Genomic DNA, 19,251 nt, shown 5'->3' on the forward strand with positions numbered 1-19,251 from the left:
TGGCCAGTCCTATGCTCAATTTTATCTGATTCATTAAGAATTATATTGCTTCATTATACATTTTACACAGGGACTAAGTTTTACCTGCAACTTACTTGCTGCTTTCAAAGTAAAACTCCCAAACTTGGCTGCCCTTTTATTAGACACCAGTGGGATCACCTGACTATAGCTGGGAAGGGTGGGAGCTACAACATGGAGCTGGTCACTGCTCCTGTATAACTATAACAAACAAGGGAAAGTTGTGCTCACCACTAATTTTTAAAACCATTAGGCGGGGGTGCAATGAGGGTGTGACCACAAAATACATATAGACAAATACGTTTTTAACTAGAGTGTTCCCTTTAGCAGAATACAGACTGGGTCACCAGCTGTACCGGCCTTACACTATGCTCATTCGGCAGCCTGCCAGCACTCGGTGAGACTGCACTCCTCCAGCATTCTGGACGATGCAGAGCTACACTGTACTCCTGCAGCCGTCACTTCACACTAGCAGGCCCCGCAGCAATGAAATATGATTCCAACGAGCACTTCCAGCAGCCCTGTGTAAATTCCACTGCACTCCCCCAGCAGCCCTGTGTATATCTCCCTGCACTCCCCCAGCAGCCCTGTGTATATCTCCCTGCACTCCCCCAGCAGCCCTGTGTATATCTCCCTGCACTCCCCCAGCAGCCCTCTGTATATCCCACTGCACTCCCCCAGCAGCCCTGTGTATATCTCCCTGCACTCCCCCAGCAGCCCTCTGTATATCCCACTGCACTCCCCCAGCAGCCCTGTGTATATCCCCCTGCACTCCCCCAGCAGCCCTCTGTATATCCCCCTGCACTCCCCCCAGCAGCCCTCTGTATATCCCCCTGCACTCCCCCAGCAGCCCTCTGTATATCCCCCTGCACTCCCCCAGCAGCCCTCTGTATATCCCCTCTATTTTCCACACCTCCATTTCGTCCCCCTCGCAACAAGCCTGACCTCTTGTAAACCCTCCCTTGGGCCCAGGTGCCAGCTCCATTCCACACTGGAATCCCCCCTCCCCCTGCTCTCTGTGCTCAGTCAGTCCCTGAGCCTTAGCCTGTCAGCTGCCTCTGCAACGTGGCCTCGTCCTTTAGCCGGGAAACCCTCCCCTATCTGACATCCGTCGGAACCACCCATTTCTCGGTCACATGATTGTGACATCACGACTTCCTGCAAGCTGCTCCATTCTAGCATCTACCGGGGGTGCTCGGACCCGCTTCCGCCATGTCCGACTTCGATAGAAATCCGTTTGCGGACCCGGACCTAAACAACCCATTCAAGGTAATAAATGTGACTACCGTGCGGATCTGTAGCGGCCGTGCGCTCGGCACTGTAGCTGCTCAGTATTGCATTGCAGGTAGCTGTGTGCTTGCGGCTGCCTCTATGTACAGGGCTCTTATGTGCTACTGCAGCTGTTGCTGGGAATACACGTCTCCCTTGTTATTGGTCAACTGGACAATTCGCAGCAATTCTGCGTCTACTGGGGGAGTCTGAGCTACTTGCGATAGCTAGGCTCTAGTTCTATGAGACAGGTCACACTCACAGGCTGCAATTCTGTTCTTTCTGCTGCAGCATCTGTTTCTCAGGTGTAAACATGCTGTGATTGCTGGCTATGCCATTATATGGGCACCTAATTACGAGTAATGTCAACAAACAGTATTCTGCTTCTTGGCAGTAAAGATGAAAACACACAGAGCTACTAGTAGCAGCTACTTGTCAAGGCTACAAAACAATAGAACATACCCTGCCATAGACACTACTAAGAATTGTCTCTGCTAAAACACAGGTAGAGACAGTTATCAGTAAATTAGTGGCATTGTCTATTTTTGTAGTCATAACTAGTAGCTGCTACTAGTGGCTCAGTGTGTCCTCACCCTAAGGGATTTAAATGCTCCTGTAGTAGTTATAGCCTACTCATGTATTATCTGTCCCACAATCCTACTATAAGAGGCATCAGCAGGTGATATCTTAATTTCCAGGTAGACAGATTTGACTGGCCAAACTGGCCGGTCAACTCTGTGCGTTTACTGCCAACTTAATACAGCACAAACCTGAAAAATTGGCTTTTCTACGGGCATCCCACATTGCCTAAATCCAAATCCATTTCTAAATCCAACCAGTTTGGCTAATGTGCACTTACCTTGAACTACAAACATCATCAGATGCGTGTTTTAGTAAATACATAGATACATGGTAAGTTAGGTTGAAAAAAAGACACACATCCATCAAGTTCAACCTTTTAAAGAAATAGGCTATAAATGTTGTACATTATTTTTTGTTCTTCTGTACCAGCCCGAGGCAACAATGGCCCTTTAGCAGTAAAGATCTTTGTCTCCAAAGATGCCCCAGTAGCTCCCCATCTTCTTTTCTGCTGATTCACTGCACATGCTCTGTGCTGCTGTCACTTACTGAGCTTAGGGATCCACTCACAATATACAGTACACATAGAATAGAAATGTCACACTATAAGGCTGATTAGTAATTAATACAGATAATTACTACATGGCAGCACAGAAACCAGTGCAATTAGCATCAGAATTTAATAATCAGCCCTGTAGCATCAACTTATATTACAGGGGAACCTAATTTTCTGCTGGATAATTAGTGACGACCCCTAAGCTTAGCTTCTCAACAGCTGCTCAGAGCCCACTGAGCATTTGAGTGTCACAGACACTTTCCAAGATGATGCCCCCCGTGACAAATTTGCTGATATTGACAAGCTGAAACTTTAAGCTGGTGCAATAAATTCAGTATGTAAAATATGGCCATATTAATTTTTAGGGGTTAGTTCTCCTTTAAGTCTGTATATAACCTGCCTAACGTCTAGTTGATCCAGTAAAATGGAAAAAAAAAAACATTTGCAAATATTGATTAGTAAATATCCCTATTTGTAGGCATAACCGGCATGCCCATCTAGATACATTTTCAATAAAGAAGATTTTGCTCAGTAATTTTTTCCCCACTTTTTTATGGTTGTTTTAATCCAGTTGTACTAAATCTGGAATGCTTTTCTGTGTGTGGGGTTTCTAAAGTCTACCATACACAGATCAAATATATAGTGAATAAAGTACCCCCTCTTGTAAAATATAAGGATATAATAAGTTACCGAGGAGTTTCATGACCATATAAAAACACAAGGCCGAAGGCCGAGTGTTTTTATACAGGTCATGAAACTCCGAGGTAACTTCTAATATCCTTATATTTTGCAACTGGGGGTACTTTATTTATTATAATACACAAATTTTAGTGAGTCATGGTGACAGAAATGACATCAGAACTCACCATTTATAACTGATGACATCAGAACTCACCGTTTATAAGGATATAATTTACAAGATATTAATGGCTTTTGTGTATTATATGTCGTTATCTTTTGCCAGTAGAATAAGTGCTAGCTACATGCACTGATGTCACAATTGCAGACCATATCAAACACAAGGATAAACACTGGTGACAAGCTCCAATGCAGCTTATAGTTGTGAAGTGAGTGCGCTGCTTCATTGCATGTAATAAGCAATTAGCCTTTTGGCAGAGACTAGCCATTAATTGCTTCTGTGTACATGGAGCTGACATCTGAACACAGCACCCCAGAAGAATGCAGAGTCGAAGGGTTAAGGTGGCCATAGATGGAGAGATCCGCTCGTTTGGCGATGTCGCCAAACGAGCGGATCTCTCTCCGATATGCCCACCTTGAGATGGGCAATATCGGGCTGATCCGATTGTGGGCCCTAGGGCCCAACGATCGGATCCTAACGAATGGGAACGGGTGGTTGGATCGTGGGACCGCATCAACGAACAGATGCGGCCGCGATCCGATGGGATTTTTTGTCTCATCCGATCGAGATCTGGCCAACTTTTGGCCACATCTCGATCGGGGAAGCCCGTCGGGGGGCCCCATACACGGGCTAATAAGCTGCCGACTCGGTCTGTCGGCAGCTTTTATCGGCCCGTATATAGCCACCTTTACAGTCCACATTTTACACATTTGGAAACCGTAAAAAATAACGGTTGAAACTTCCTCTTGGCTGAATAATTATCCCCCTTTGGAGGTCCACATTAGCTCAAAACAAGGTATAGGAAAACAATGATGTATCACATTCAGCCATAGTTCCAAGAATATTTAGGACCGCAAATAACGTTTTTCATCCCAAATCTCATCTCAAGCTCGGTTTTCACATATATGTAGAAGTGGACATATCCTGTAATATCACAGAGGGCAAAATAATAATCCGTTATGTCCTTTGGAAACAACTTTTTATATATTGCTGAATTAAACAGGCTCTGTGGATAAAATAACCCGTACAAATATTATATGACTTGGTATCAAGTAATTTCTGTAAATGCTTCCTATAAATAGGATATGGTTTCAGTTGAATGCGAATATCCGTTCTTCTTCTACACTTTTTATTGTATGTTAAAACCTTGTATAGAAGGCTGTGTTTTTGTGTAGGTGTTGTCGGGATAACTTAACGTATAATAAATGGATCAGAACAGTCACATGGGTACCTTGGAATAGAATTTTCTTCAAGGTGCATGCAATTTGAAATTTGTTTCATCTCGCACGGTACCACCCGAATTGCTGTAAACTGCAACTTTGTTGCTATCATGTGGACTTATACATATATTAATATTCTTATGGTCTGCATGCAATGTTGGGCACCTTTGTGAATGTTCAGATTCCATATTGACATTAACAGTTCCCCCGACCTCTACACCAGAATAATTGAATCCCTAATGTTCACCATCCTATTGCTTCTTTTATGGCTTGTTTAAATCTATAGAATCATTACCTACCTTTGGCAAATTCAGTTAACAGAACTGTGGCAACAGTCCCACCTTATGGCAGAGACTGAATGAATGACAAAGCAAATTGATGATAGGGCTTATGCCAAACATACTTTTTGCCTATTGTTCTAAATAGGAAATATGTATGGTTTGTTATTGTTTGCACTAAAGATGTTATAATCTGATACTGAATGTAAAGCCACGCTTTAGGTTTGTGCAATCAAAAGAAATCGGCAGTCAACTGAGAAGCCCTCTGTATAAACAAATAGACAAATACAAGAGTCCTCTGCACTCAACCCATTATCAATATATTTAAGACAGCGACATTTTGTGCATACAGCTACTGAAAAATGCCTTACCCTTTAAACAAAACAGGGATTGTTTGTTCATATATTACAATATATTTAAGCTGGCCAACTACGTCAAAGTCATCCCATATCTGGCCAGTCCTACGCTTAATTTTCATCTGATTCATTAAGAATTCTATTGCTTCATTATACATTTTACAAAGGGACTAAGTTTTACCTGCAGCTTACTAGCTGCTTTCAGCTCCATGTTGTAGCTCCCACCCTTCCCAGCTATAGTCAGGTGATCCCACTGGTGTCTAATAAAAGGGCAGCCAAGTTTGGGAGTTTTACTTTGAAAGCAGCAAGTAAGTTGCAGGTAAAACTTAGTCCCTTTGTAAAATGTATAATAAAGCAATTGAATTCTTAATGAGTCAGATGAAAATTAAGCGTAGGACTGGCCAGATATGGGATGACTTTGACGTAGTTGGCCAGCTTAAATATATTGCAATATATGGACAAACAATCCCTGTTTTGTTTAAAGGGTAAGGCATTTTTCAGTAGCAGTATGCACAAAATGTCTCTGTCTTAAATATATTGATAATGGGTTGAGTGCAGAGGACCTCTTGTATTTGACTACATGTATTTTGTGGTCACAGCCTCATTGCACCCCCGCCTAATGGTTTTAAAAATTAGGGGTGAGCACAACTTTCCCTTCTCTGTATAAAAAAACCCCATAATCTGGAGCTTTTGTAAGTTTGAGTGGTAAGGAGCAGCTCATTATATAAAAGGCTTCTTAGTCTGCTGACGTTTTCTAAATTGTGCATCTGAATGAGATGAAAGTTAGGTTATGGTGGGGTTCCTATGTGGCATCCCTATTTCTGCCATCCCCTCATGAAAACATTGCTGCTAAACACAAGGTCCAGTGGCCAGAGATACACTTTGAGACTTAATTCTTTGAAGGAACAGTAAAACAAAAAAATGAAAGTATTTGAAAGAAATGACAATATAGTGTACTGGTGCCCTGCACTGGTAGAACTACTATATTTGCTTCAGAAACGTTACTATATTTTATATAAACAATCTGCTTTGTAGCCATAGGGACAGGCATTCAAGCACAGGATACACGGTAGATAACCGATAAGTTCAGAAGAATACCATTGTATACTACAGAGCTTGTTATCTGCTGTGTATCCTGTGCGTTTTCTCCCTTCTCAGCTTTGAATGGCTGCCCCCATAGCTACACAGCAGTTTATTTAGTAGAGTTTCTGAATCAAACATACCAGTTGTACCAGTGCAGCATAACAGTACATTATATTTTCATTACATTCATTTGTTGGTATTAGCTTTAATTGTGTGGATTGGGACAGATATTATAATACCATGATTATCAGCCATTTCTGCACTCTGAAGTTAGAATATTATGGTTGTGTGCTACCATTTCTACAGTAATATCTATAAAACTTCTTGTAAAAATAGCATGATGTTTCCAGCTGATAATGCAGATTGAAAATCGGACCGATGTCTGCGCGCATGGCCGCTCTGATCAATATCAGTCTTTATGTTAATGGCACATCAAAGCATATCCCAAACAATCGCTCTTGTGACTCTGTTGAGTATATGATTATCTCTATATCTATGATCAGCTTAAGAATTTTGGGCTGTTTAACTTGGTAATTGGCAATAAATGGTTGCTTTTGAAATCAGGACTTAAGCCCCAATGACATAACTATAAACGGTTGGTAAAAGGCAACTAAAACTTGTACCACCTGTACTATTCCTTGTGGTGGGATTAATACAGTTCATGTGAGGCTAAATATAAAGTGTTTTTATGTTGTTGAGAGACAAGGGCTTGTCCTAGCTCCATACTGTGTTTCACAAAAATGTTTTTTTTTTATCCTATTATTTAATGGCACATATTTTGCAGCGCATTACACACTGTTCATTATCCAAATCCGTGCCGGCCCCAGTTGAGCTCACAGTCTAATTTTCCTGTTCCAGACACCCAGAATACGCCATTACATGTCTTCAGGGGCCAATTAGCCTGCCTGTATGTTTTTCAGAGCGTGGGAGCAAACAGAAGTACCCAGAGGAAACCCACATGGACTCAGGGTGACATACAAACTGGTTGCAGATAGAACACTTGTAGGAATCAAACTCCAGCCCCCAGCTGTCATGGACCTATTTCTGTAGGTCTCTGGACCTGTACAAAATGTTGTAAAACATGAAAGACCTGCACCTGGAACTTTAAAGGAACAGTAGCACCAAAAAATAAAATTCTATTAAAGTAATGAAAATATAATGTACCGTATATACTCGAGTATAAGCCGACCCGAGTATAAGCCAAGGTACCTAATTTTACCTACGAAAACTGGGAAAACTTATTGACTATAGTATAAGCCTAGACACAGCTACAGCCCTGTCTCCCAGCAGCGCACATTCCGCCAAAGTGACCCCCCCCCCAGCGATCAACCGGACTTCTTTGCAAAGTTGATGGTGACAGAGAATTGCCAAACGGATTACTGTGTGCATTGTCCCACTGTCCCACTACCATGTGCAGAGGGTGCTGTGTGATATTGCCATCAGTGTTAATCTTTCATATAACCAACAGAGGGCTCTGTTTGATATTGCCATCACTGTTAATCCTTCATATAACCAACAGAGGGCGCTGTGTGATATTGCAGTCACTGTTATTCTTTCATATAACCAACAGAGGGTGCTGTGTATTATTGCAGTCACTGTTATTCTTTCATATAACCAACAGAGGGCGCACAGTTATTCTTTCATATAACCAACAGAGGGCGCTGTTTGATATTGCAGTCTCTCCCCAAGTGAACTGTTGGTATAGGAATGATTAAAAGTGACTGCAATCTCAGCTACTGCCCGCTGACCCGAGTATAAGCCAAGGTAGACTTTTTCAGCACATTTTGGATGCTGAAAAACTCGGCTTATACTCGAGTATATACAGTACTTTTATGTTGCACTAGTAAATTAGGGGTGTTTGCTTTAGAAACACAACTATAGTTTATATAAACACGCTGCTGTGTAGCCATGGTGCAGCCATTCAAAGCTGAAAAAGGAGAAAAGGCACAGGATACACAGCAGATAACAGATGCCCTGTAGCATACAATGGGATTTTTCAAAATGTTTTCTACTGTGTATCCTGTGCTTGAATGGCTGCCCCCTGGCTACACAGCAGCTTGTTTATATAAACTATAGTAGTACTTACCTGTTATCTACTGTGTATCCTGTACTTGAATGGCTGCCCCCATGGCTACACAGCAGCTTGTTTATATAAACTATAGTAGTACTTACCTGTTATCTACTGCGTATACTGTGCTTGAAGGGCTGCTCCCCAACTGCATTAACCAGTGTGTGTGTTTTCTATACACATTCGTTGCCCCCAACTATAGTAGTGTTTCTGAAGAAAATACACCAGTTTTACCAGTGCAGGTCGACACTACATTATATTGTTATTCCTTTAAAACACTTTCATTTTTGGTGTTACTGTACTTTTAAATGAAAACTCAGCATTACCATATTTTGATAAATTCATTCCCTTTATGTAGGTTTTTACCTTGCCACTGACAAATATAGTTTGCATGTGAGGGACACTCTGAGATTTAAATGTTTGTTAACTTTTACAGTTAATCCAAGCAAACATACTGGGCCTTCACAGTTTTCACCATACAAGTTTAATGCATCGTTTGCTTTGGTTCAAGCACATGCAGGCAATTATTTCCTCAAAAAGTCAAATGACTGCATTTTGAGACAATAACCTCCTTTATGTGCCAAAACCCCTTGCATTGACATTTATTTCCTCATATGCAGTTTTTGGCTTCTTCCTTTCCCTCATGGAAGTAGCCAAGAGAAAACGCTAGGGGAAACCACATTGCATTAAAGGATAAGTAAGCCTTTTGTTTTAAAATCCCCCAAAATTATTTTAAAAAGCCCCAAGAACAACATACCTTTCTCCCTGCATGCAAATGCATTTAATTTCTCTATTACAGGCAGTTCAACTGCAGCTCTTTTAGTTACTTCCTTGTCGAGTGCTCAATAAGCCCTTTTGCTTTCTGAGCTCTCATTCTCTTGACTATGAAGACCCCAAGAACTGCCTACTGGGCATGTTTACTGCCTCTGCTATAGTGGAACTCAATTAGGCATGCACAGCCTCTTTGATGCCTTCATAGTCAGAGAGAAGGAGTGCTCAGAAAGCAAAAGGAACTAATTTACACAGTCTATATTAATAGTCTGTAAGAGTTGTATTTGACTTAAGGCAATGCACAAGTTCTCCTTCCTTCTTTCAGTTCACTGCTTTTCTGGGTCCACCACTTTTGGACTAGAGTGATATAGCCCATTTAAGCTGTCTCTTCCAACAGTTGTTGAGAATGTCAGTCAGCCTCTAGCTTGTCCGTACGCAGCAATGATGTGATGTAAATGTCTCATGCACCATCACTAAGGCCCACCCTTGCTTGCAGTGACTCCAATAAGAACATTCACATCTAAATTCCTAGGCACTGCTGGGTTCCTTTGTTTTGTTGCCGCAGTAGCCAAGATAAATTGTGGGCGACAAAATATCCCATTGTGACTCCTGAAGAATTGGAGTTAAATGAAGGCCCCAATTAATTTTTTTCTTCAGGACAGGCCTACTAAATAAATATATTTAAAAAATATTACTCCCCTCCCCATCGTTGTGCCCATCCCAGAGTACTATCCACTTTAAGAGATGGAATAAAAGGACTTTATAGTGGCAATAATATCAGCCTTTCACTTTAAAAATTAAAACTTTATGCTTTTAATCTAAATAGCATTAATGAATAAGATGTGAAAGAGGTGATTTTCAGTCACCTTTTAGGTGTTGGGGCGTTTGGAACCCAGCAGGTTTTATCTTTTGGTAAAAGTAATGAGTATGGTCAGGTACCTTAAATTGCTGCTAACAACATAGATAATCATTAAAGTACTGCACACACATTGACATTTGGGCGATCGGATCATTTGGCAGTGACACAGACATTTGAATCTCATGCAATTTAGCTTCACACATCAATGGACAAGTTGCACTGATCTGATCATTTTAAGGTTACCATACACAGAGAGATTCACTCATCTCATGAGGTTGCCAAGCAAGTTGATCTTTGCCCACTTTAGAGCCCCCAGGCTAACAGTTGAATCATATAGAGGCCTGTGGAGATCCATAGGGACAAAGTAGTACCTGTCAGTGCACTTAAAGTGGACCTGTCACTCAGACATAAAAAGCTGTTTAATAAAAGTCCTTTTCAAATTAAACATGAAATCCAAATTCTTGTTTTTATTAAAGCATTCATAGCTGTTGTAAACTCATTTAAAAATCTCAGCTGTCAGGCGGGGCAAGCAATTACTTTCACTTTCCATTCAGCACTTCCTAAATGTCACTGCTCTCCCCCAGGGCATGGGGATGGACATCCGGTTCCCCATTCGGGTGCACAAACAAGATTCTGAGATGATGCAAGGCTTGTCTTAATAACAGTGTCTACAAAATGGCTCCTGCCTCTTTGCTATAATTATGAGTTGTAGGGGGTTTGGTGGGTGAGAAAGCCATTCCACACACATGGGATAAAAATCACTGTACAGCTTTATTTTGAATGGTTAAAACAACAAACAAGCATCTATTACAGATGTACTCCTACTCTATGACATGTTAAATCACCTGACGCGTTTCATGCCTCTTTCTGGCACTTCATCAGACCTCTTCTGTACAGAGCGATATTCTGAGACCATTTGCCATTGGTTTTCTTTTTTTTTTTTTTATTATTTGTGGTTTTCAAGTTATTTAGCTTTTTATTCAGCAGCTCTCCAGTTTGCAATTTTAGCAATCTTTAGGCTAGGCTAGGGCCTAAGTTACCCTATCAACCATGTATTTATTTGAATAAGAGACTGTAATATGAACAGGAGAGGGACTGAATAGAAAGATGAGTAATTAAAAGTGGCATTATCTAACATGTAGCCTTACAGAGCATTTGTTTTTAGATGGGTTCAGTGACCCCCATTTGAAAGCTGGAAAGAGTCAGAAGAAAAAGACAAATAATTCAAAAATGATAACAGTAAGAAAATATGAAATCTAATTGAAAAGTTGCTTAGAATTAGCCATCATATGACCAGCTAAAATTTAACTTAAAGGAAAAGTAACACCAACAAATTAGTGTATTAAAGAAGTGAAAATGCAATGCCCTGCATTGGTACAACTGCCATGTTTGCTTCAGAAACACTACAGTTTTATATATGACAAGCTGTTGTGTAGCCATGGGGGCAGCCATTCAAGTTAAAAAAAAAGAAAAGTCACAGGTTACACAGCAGATACAGATAAGCTCTGTAGTATACAATGGGATTCTTCTGAACTTAAAGTGATACTGACACGTTCCTATAAAAATCATAGGAACGTGTCAGTATGAAGAAAATGCTGCACACAAAATATTTCCCATTAAAGCCCCCCGCAAAGCCGCCCCAGCCCAGCAAACCCGCACTCACCCGATCCTCCTCCACATAAAAGATCTCTTCAACTAAATTGAAATGCTGACTAAATCTCTTCAACTGTTTCCTACATCTTCCGGGTTGCTTAACTGATGCAGGGCTGGGGGTGGCGCGATCCTTCCATTGGTTGATTACATATCACAACTGGACTTCAGCCTATGGAAGGATCGCTCCGCCCCCAGCCCTGCATCAGTGAAGCAACCCGGAAGATCAGTCAGTGCAGGAACCGATTCGGCTGAGAAAGGTGCGCAGGGCTGGGGGCGGATTTGCGGGGGGACTTTGCAGGAAATATTTTATGTGTAGCATTTTCTTCATACTGACACGTTCCTATGATTTTTATAGGAACGTGTCAGAATCGCTTTAACTGTTATTTGTTGTGTACCCTGTGCTTGAATGGCTGCCCCCATCACTACACAGCAGCTTGTTGATATAAAATATAGTAGTGTTTCTGAATCAAACACACCAGTTGTACCAGTGCAGGGCAATAGTACAATAAATTGTATTCCTTTAAAGGTGAGCCACCCCTTTAAGTGGGAAAAACACCCTAGCGTGACTTTAACAGCAGAAAATCTGCCAGGAAATTTATTATAATACTGCATACTTATAATTCTAATTATTTGAGCTATTTTCCTTTGCATTTAAGACTCAAATTTCATACATTTAAAAATTCAGTGCACTGCTTCAGGTCAGCATTCTTATCTTCTTTGCTCTCGCTGTTGACTTAGTCACTATATCTCCATACAGTAATGTTGTAAACCTTTTAGATAAAGGACACCCAATTCTGTTTGCTAAATGGGCTCCAATAATGACTGTTTATCATGAATCCCTGCCATAAAGCATGACACGGGGAGTGTTGTGACCACTGATAGAAAATCGCTACAGCGGGCAACAACCCCTCTGTAAATGCGTCTCCCTTTACTCGTGGTGATTACAAGATAAGTGAATGGCAAGGCATTTTCAGGGAAATTTGCCGTCGGTGGTAGTGATTTTTTTCACATGGGTGACAAATCTCCCCATGTGTCATTGCCCTAGTTGGCCAATCATGGACCAGTAAAAGCTGCTTATCAGGAAAGAGCAGCGGATCTTTCCATGTATGGTCACCTCAAGACAATACAGGTATGGGATCGGTTATCTGGAAACCCTTTAACCAGAAAGCTCCGAAATATGGAAAGGCCATCTCCCATAGACTCCCTTATAATCGAATAATCCAGATTTTTAAAAATGACTTTCTTTTTCACTGTAATAATAAAACAGTAGCTTGTAACTAAGCTATAATTAATCCTTATTGGAAGCAGAACCAGCCTATTGGGTTCATTTCATGCTTACATGATTTTCTAGTAGACTTAAAATCAATTGCTCCATAAGGCTACAGTTTTATTGTTGTTGTTTACTTTTTAGTACAGGTATGGGATCCGTTATCTTGAAACCGTTCTCCAGAAAGCTCAATTTAGGAATGATCATCTCCCATGGACTCTTATCCATATAATCCAAATTTTAAAAATGATTTCCTTTTTCTCTGTAATAATAAAACTGTATTCTGTACTTGATCCCAACCAAGATATAATTAATCCTTATTGGAAACAGAACCAGCCCCCCTGAGTATATTTAATGTTTACGTCATTTACTGGTATACTTAAGGTATGAATATCCAAATTACGGAAAGATCAATTACCCAGACAACCCCAGGTCTTGAGCATTCTGGATAACATGTCCCATACCTGTACTTTGTGTGAGAGCCCCTAGGTCTGACTATTAATTTATGGCAAAAAAGCATAGCATTTACTTTTTCCCATCTCATGCTCAATCCTTCAATCATATTTGCCCCAGCTTTCGCCTCAATTTTTCATTTGTCTTTTTATTTCCTTCATCATATGCTTTGATCAAAAACATTCTTTAAAACCTTTCCCTTACATTCCTTTTCAGTTCTATACCTGGTTCTTCCCCTTTGTCTATAATACCCATGTACACTTTAAGCTGACCCTTCACCTCATGCCCAAATCTCTCTGTGACCCATTGCAGTTTGATTTCCATTCTCTCCTCTGTTAATAGTCTGCTTGTTATGCAGCTATTGAAGGAAGGGGGATCTGCTTAATCCAAAGGCCACCAACTCCCTCTGGATTCCTCCCAAGTATCCGCAATCAATATGTTGCATGTGCTGTGTTTCACACCATGTACTGATTATATTGGTGCATGAGTCACATTTGCCCAATCTGAAATATCACAATATCAGTGTTTATACACAGCACAGCATTTCCAGACGTTAGCTGAATGAGTAAGTATTTTGCACAGAACTTAATATTGGTGCATCTCTTTTGTGGTATCACTTGCATTCTCCTTGGTAGGAAGCACTCAGGTTACAGCCAGACCCAGCATCACATATTATTAAGGGCTCTTACTGACGAGCGGTTGAAGCTGCGCTCCCCTGGGTTCCGTTTTTCTGCGTTCAGCCGCAGGGGAGCGCAGGAATAGACGCATTTAGGTTTTTTCAATGGGGCTGTACTCACACAGGCGCGTGTATGCGCCGAACGCAGGAAAAATGCAGCATGTTGCATCTCAACCTGCGTTCGGCGCCTACACGCGCCTGTGTGAGTACAGCCCCATTGAAAAAAACCTAATGCGTCTATTCCTGCGCTCCCCTGCAGCTGAACGCAGAAAAAACGCTTGTCAGTAAGAGCCGTGATAGGGATGCACGGAATCCACTATTTTGGATTCCGAATCCTTCGCGAAAGATTCAGCCGAATACAGAACCGAATCCTAATTTGCATATGCAAATTAGGGGTGGGAAGGGAAAACATTTTTTACTTCCTTGTTTTGTGACAAAAAGTCATGAGCTTTCCCTCCCCGCCCCTAATTTCATATGCATATTAGGATTCGGATTTGGTTCGGCCAGGCAGAAGGATTAGGCCGAAATACTAGATTTGGTGCATCCCTAATTATTAATGAAGTGCTGCTGAGGCTCGGTACTTAATAGGCACAGATGCAATAGCAATTGGCTTTATTGAGCCTTTTGTCTTCTTTTTTTGTGATCCTGTACTTTATCTGATGTCTATATGGGTTATATATGAAAGGAGAGGGGGACTTGCCCTGTCTGCCTTACTGGAGCAATGTTTTATTACAGCATTGAGTACATTTGGCTTCTGAATATTGTAATGTTTAACATGTGACTAGCCATTTATGCATAGAATTTTAAACACTTCAAGATGATTCATTTTAGAGCAGAGACGCTTACAAAGTGGTGGTGACAACATTGTCCACACGCAATGCGGGCAGCATAATAAAGTTTGTTTCCATGGTAGCATACCAGTTGAGGTAGAGTCCTGCAGCGTGTCTGGTAATTGTGGGTTACCCTAAAAAAAGTGGCTACCCTACAGGTTGGATTTTTGGGTGTGAGTATAGATTTGGGTTACATGTCTCATCTTTATTTCTTATCTAATACTATCTATTTTATCCATATTTTATAAACATTGTTTTGAACTTTTTTCTGCCCCTGTCCACTATTGATGATGTCACTTCTGGTATTTACAGCAACAACACTTCCACATGTATCATAAGGGTTGGGAATCACAGCAGGCAGAATTGCAGCAGGCAGAACTGCTAATAGGCTTTTATTTTGTGTCCAAACGACATGTTTCGGGCTCCAAAGGCCCTTTCTCAAGTGTGTGACTGTTTAAAAGTGGTTTACAGATCTGGTTGTGGAAAAGGCGGATCAGGTCAGGTAGCGGGTCCAGTCAGGTACAAAATACAGGTTGCAAGTTTGGGTTTGAAAAATTCTGCACAGGACTCTTAAGTTGAGGTGCTAGTACTTGAAGATGTTACTTTACTAAAAGCCAATGATTTAGGGCAGAGACACACACTCAGATTCGGGGAGATTTAGTCACCCGTCGATTAATCGCCTCTTCTTTGGGTGACTAATCTCCCCAAACTGCCTTCCCCTGGCTTCCCGTCGGCTAGAATGTAAATTGTCGGCAGGATGGCACTCAGAGCGATTAGCTTTCCGAAGTTGGCCGAAGTTTCCTCATGAGACGACTTCGGAAAACGAAGCGCACCGATTACCATCCTGCCTGCGATTTACATTCTAGCCGGCGGGAGGCAGTTTGGGGGATTAGTTGCCCCTAAGTAGAAGAAGATTTGTTGCTGGGCGCCTAATCTCCCTGAATATGAGCGTTTCTCTGCCCTTAGAGAGCAGCAAGAGGGGTATTTTACTCCGTCTGGGGTACCTCGAAAAAAAACTTCAGGAGGCAAAACATTCTAGTTCATTGTTGTCCAGTTACTAGTGTACCCTTTGAGAGAAATGTGCTGCAGCCAAGATGCTCATAATGCAAATCTCCCCTCAGATCTTCTTCCTAAAAGGCAGAGCTGTTATCAGGCTGCACTTGATGCTGTTGGATTAGGTGTCATCTGCCCATAATCTTATTGGAGATCACGAATGTGAGGCCAGTTAGCTTGGCTCTTGGGTACACTGGAGCTGCCTGGTGCCATACACAAAGACGTCTGCTCAAACTCTTCTATTAGAGATAATAATGAACAGAATTCTCATAGCAGCAAGACTTTGGTAGGTTGTCTCTATTTCTTTCAATTTTAGTGTGTTCATCATTATACTTGTTCATTTTATGGTATTGTGTGCACTTTCTTATAATGTTTACCAAATTAGTGGAGCATTTGATTTCCTAGGCACAGGCCTAGTTTAAATATATCCGTTAGTCTGTAATTTGGGGACTTTGCTTATAGGGCTTACAATTTGTATTTGGTGCCTGAGGCAGGTTCCCGTGGTATCCACAAAGTAGAATATATTGCTAATGTTCACCTATGAAAAATAAAAGAGTTGGGCTCATTTACTGATAGAAGTGATTAATTGTCCCAGTGCAGTAATCCATATCCAGCACTCAGCAATTAGCTGGAATTGTGCTACTTCAGGTTCAGCAGTTCATTGACTGCTTGTTATGATTGCTGCACTGGCCTCATACTTAACCTGGGTTAGTAAATAAGTGACCAGGAAAAATGACCTGAGATGGCTGCCTACACACCAATATTATAACTAAAAAATACACTTAGACTGAATCTTTAAACGGAAAACAGGGGTGGGCAGCCCGGAAAGCCCATGTGTAAGGGCCCTTACCTTTTAAATGTTTAATGACCACAGGTGGGAAGCAGCATTCTAGCTCAGCACAGCTGAATCTTCCATATGTGAAATAACAGGACCTCTAAATGATCACACATGGACCTGATGTGCTGACTTAAGGAAAAGGCTTTTTCTTCCAAAGGTTCTTCCATCATGTACTTCCCTTTGACTGCCCAGCTTTGTCCTTTGTTACAACTGAAACCCTCAGGCCCTGGAGCTGTTTGGATAGTCCCGTTCATATGCACTAGACCAGTGCTGTCCAACTTCTGTGGTACTGCGGGCCGAAATTTTACTGGCCTATGTGGTGGAGGGCCTATAATAGAAGTCAGTGTTGGCCACTCCCCCTTTTAAACCACACCCACAGTAAACAACACCTATGTTGCCACAATAACTTTTAAGATCATATCCACATTAACAGTGGTAGCACACCAAAAAACCAAATGGTTGGTGCTCACTGCAGGGAAATCCCTCATCACTCATATGTGACAACAATTTCCAAATGCTAACAAACCCCAAGAACAAACCCCTAACAGGCTTACATTCCACAGGTAGCATAGGACAAGCAGAGAATGGCACACACAAGCAGCACTGGGAAAGCAGAGAATGGCACACACAAGCAGCACTGAGTAAGCAGAGAATGGCACACACAAGCAGCACTGAGTAAGCAGATAATGGCACACCCAAGCAGCACTGAGTAAGCAGAGAATGGCACACCCAAGCAGCACTGGGCAAGCAGATAATGGCACACACAAGCAGCACTGAGTAAGCAGAGAATGGCACACACAAGCAGCACTGGGCAAGCAGATAATGGCACACACAAGCAGCACTGAGTAAGCAGAGAATGGCACACACAAGCAGCACTGGGCAAGCAGAGAATAGCATATACAAGCAGCACTGAGTAAGCAGAGAATGGCACACACAAGCAGCACTGGGCAAGCAGAGAATAGCATATACAAGCAGCACTGAGTAAGCAGAGAATGGCACACACAAGCAGCACTGAGTAAGCAGAGAATGGCACACACAAGCAGCACTGAGTAAGCAGATAATGGCACACCCAAGCAGCACTGAGTAAGCAGAGAATGGCACACACAAGCAGCACTGATTAAGCAGATAATGGCACACCCAAGCAGCACTGAGTAAGCAGAGAATGGCACACCCAAGCAGCACTGGGCAAGCAGATAATGGCACACACAAGCAGCACTGAGTAAGCAGAGAATGGCACACACAAGCAGCACTGGGCAAGCAGAGAATAGCATATACAAGCAGCACTGAGTAAGCAGAGAATGGCACACACAAGCAGCACTGGGCAAGCAGAGAATAGCATATACAAGCAGCACTGAGTAAGCAGAGAATGGCACACACAAGCAGCACTGAGTAAGCAGAGAATGGCACACACAAGCAGCACTGAGTAAGCAGATAATGGCACACCCAAGCAGCACTGAGTAAGCAGAGAATGGCACACCCAAGCAGCACTGGGCAAGCAGATAATGGCACACACAAGCAGCACTGAGTAAGCAGAGAATGGCACACACAAGCAGCACTGGGCAAGCAGAGAATAGCATATACAAGCAGCACTGAGTAAGCAGAGAATGGCACACACAAGCAGCACTGGGCAAGCAGAGAATAGCATATACAAGCAGCACTGAGTAAGCAGAGAATGGCACACACAAGCAGCACTGAGTAAGCAGAGAATGGCACACACAAGCAGCACTGAGTAAGCAGATAATGGCACACCCAAGCAGCACTGAGTAAGCAGAGAATGGCACACCCAAGCAGCACTGGGCAAGCAGATAATGGCACACACAAGCAGCACTGAGTAAGCAGAGAATGGCACACACAAGCAGCACTGGGCAAGCAGAGAATAGCATATACAAGCAGCACTGAGTAAGCAGAGAATGGCACACACAAGCAGCACCGGGCAAGCAGAGAATAGCATATACAAGCAGCACTGAGTAAGCAGAGAATGGCACACACAAGCAGCACTGAGTAAGCAGAGAATGGCACACACAAGCAGCACTGAGTAAGCAGATAATGGCACACCCAAGCAGCACTGATTAAGCAGATAATGGCACACACAAGCAGCACTGGGCAAGCAGAGAATGGCACACACAGGGAGGGAAGGTGGAACAGAGCAGGAGACAGGGAAAACTATCATTCTAATATGTACTACATACAGTGATACAGTGCTGGTGCTCCATTAGCATTTTGAATAAGGTGTGAATAATGTGGGCAGTTTCAGTCTGGGTCTCAGGTGTGAACAGTCTTTAGGGTGTGAACAATAGAGGTGTCACAAGTGTGAACAATACAGGAGGATCACATCTTTCCAAACTGGAATATAGATATCTATAAATATTGCCCTTTTACATTTTTTACCTTGAAATTGAGCCAGCATTTTGTGATGGTCTGTGTGCTGCCTTAGAGACCAGCTGACCAGAAACACTACAGCATATAATATACTGTTAGCATGTACTGGTGAAAGCTTTGTGTTTTGTTCAGAAAGACTGCTATAGTTTATATCCTTTTTTTTTACTTGTGAGCCACATTCAAATG

The 19,251-nt window shown here is 42.1% G+C and overlaps 1 protein-coding gene across 1 annotated transcript in view; it reads left to right on the plus strand.

Annotated features, from left to right (window-relative positions):
- The first annotated feature begins 994 nt into the window (after positions 1–994).
- scamp1.S (secretory carrier membrane protein 1 S homeolog) overlaps positions 995–19,251 on the plus strand; it is a 39,166-nt gene continuing 20,909 nt past the window's right edge. The window contains exon 1 of the mRNA XM_018244454.2: positions 995–1,287. Within this exon, the coding sequence (XP_018099943.1) occupies positions 1,231–1,287 (57 nt within the window). The 5' untranslated portion in view covers positions 995–1,230. The remainder of the gene's footprint in view (positions 1,288–19,251) is intronic.

This window comes from Xenopus laevis, chromosome 1S (assembly GCF_017654675.1).
Source record: "Xenopus laevis strain J_2021 chromosome 1S, Xenopus_laevis_v10.1, whole genome shotgun sequence".
NCBI classification, from domain to species: domain Eukaryota; kingdom Metazoa; phylum Chordata; class Amphibia; order Anura; family Pipidae; genus Xenopus; species Xenopus laevis.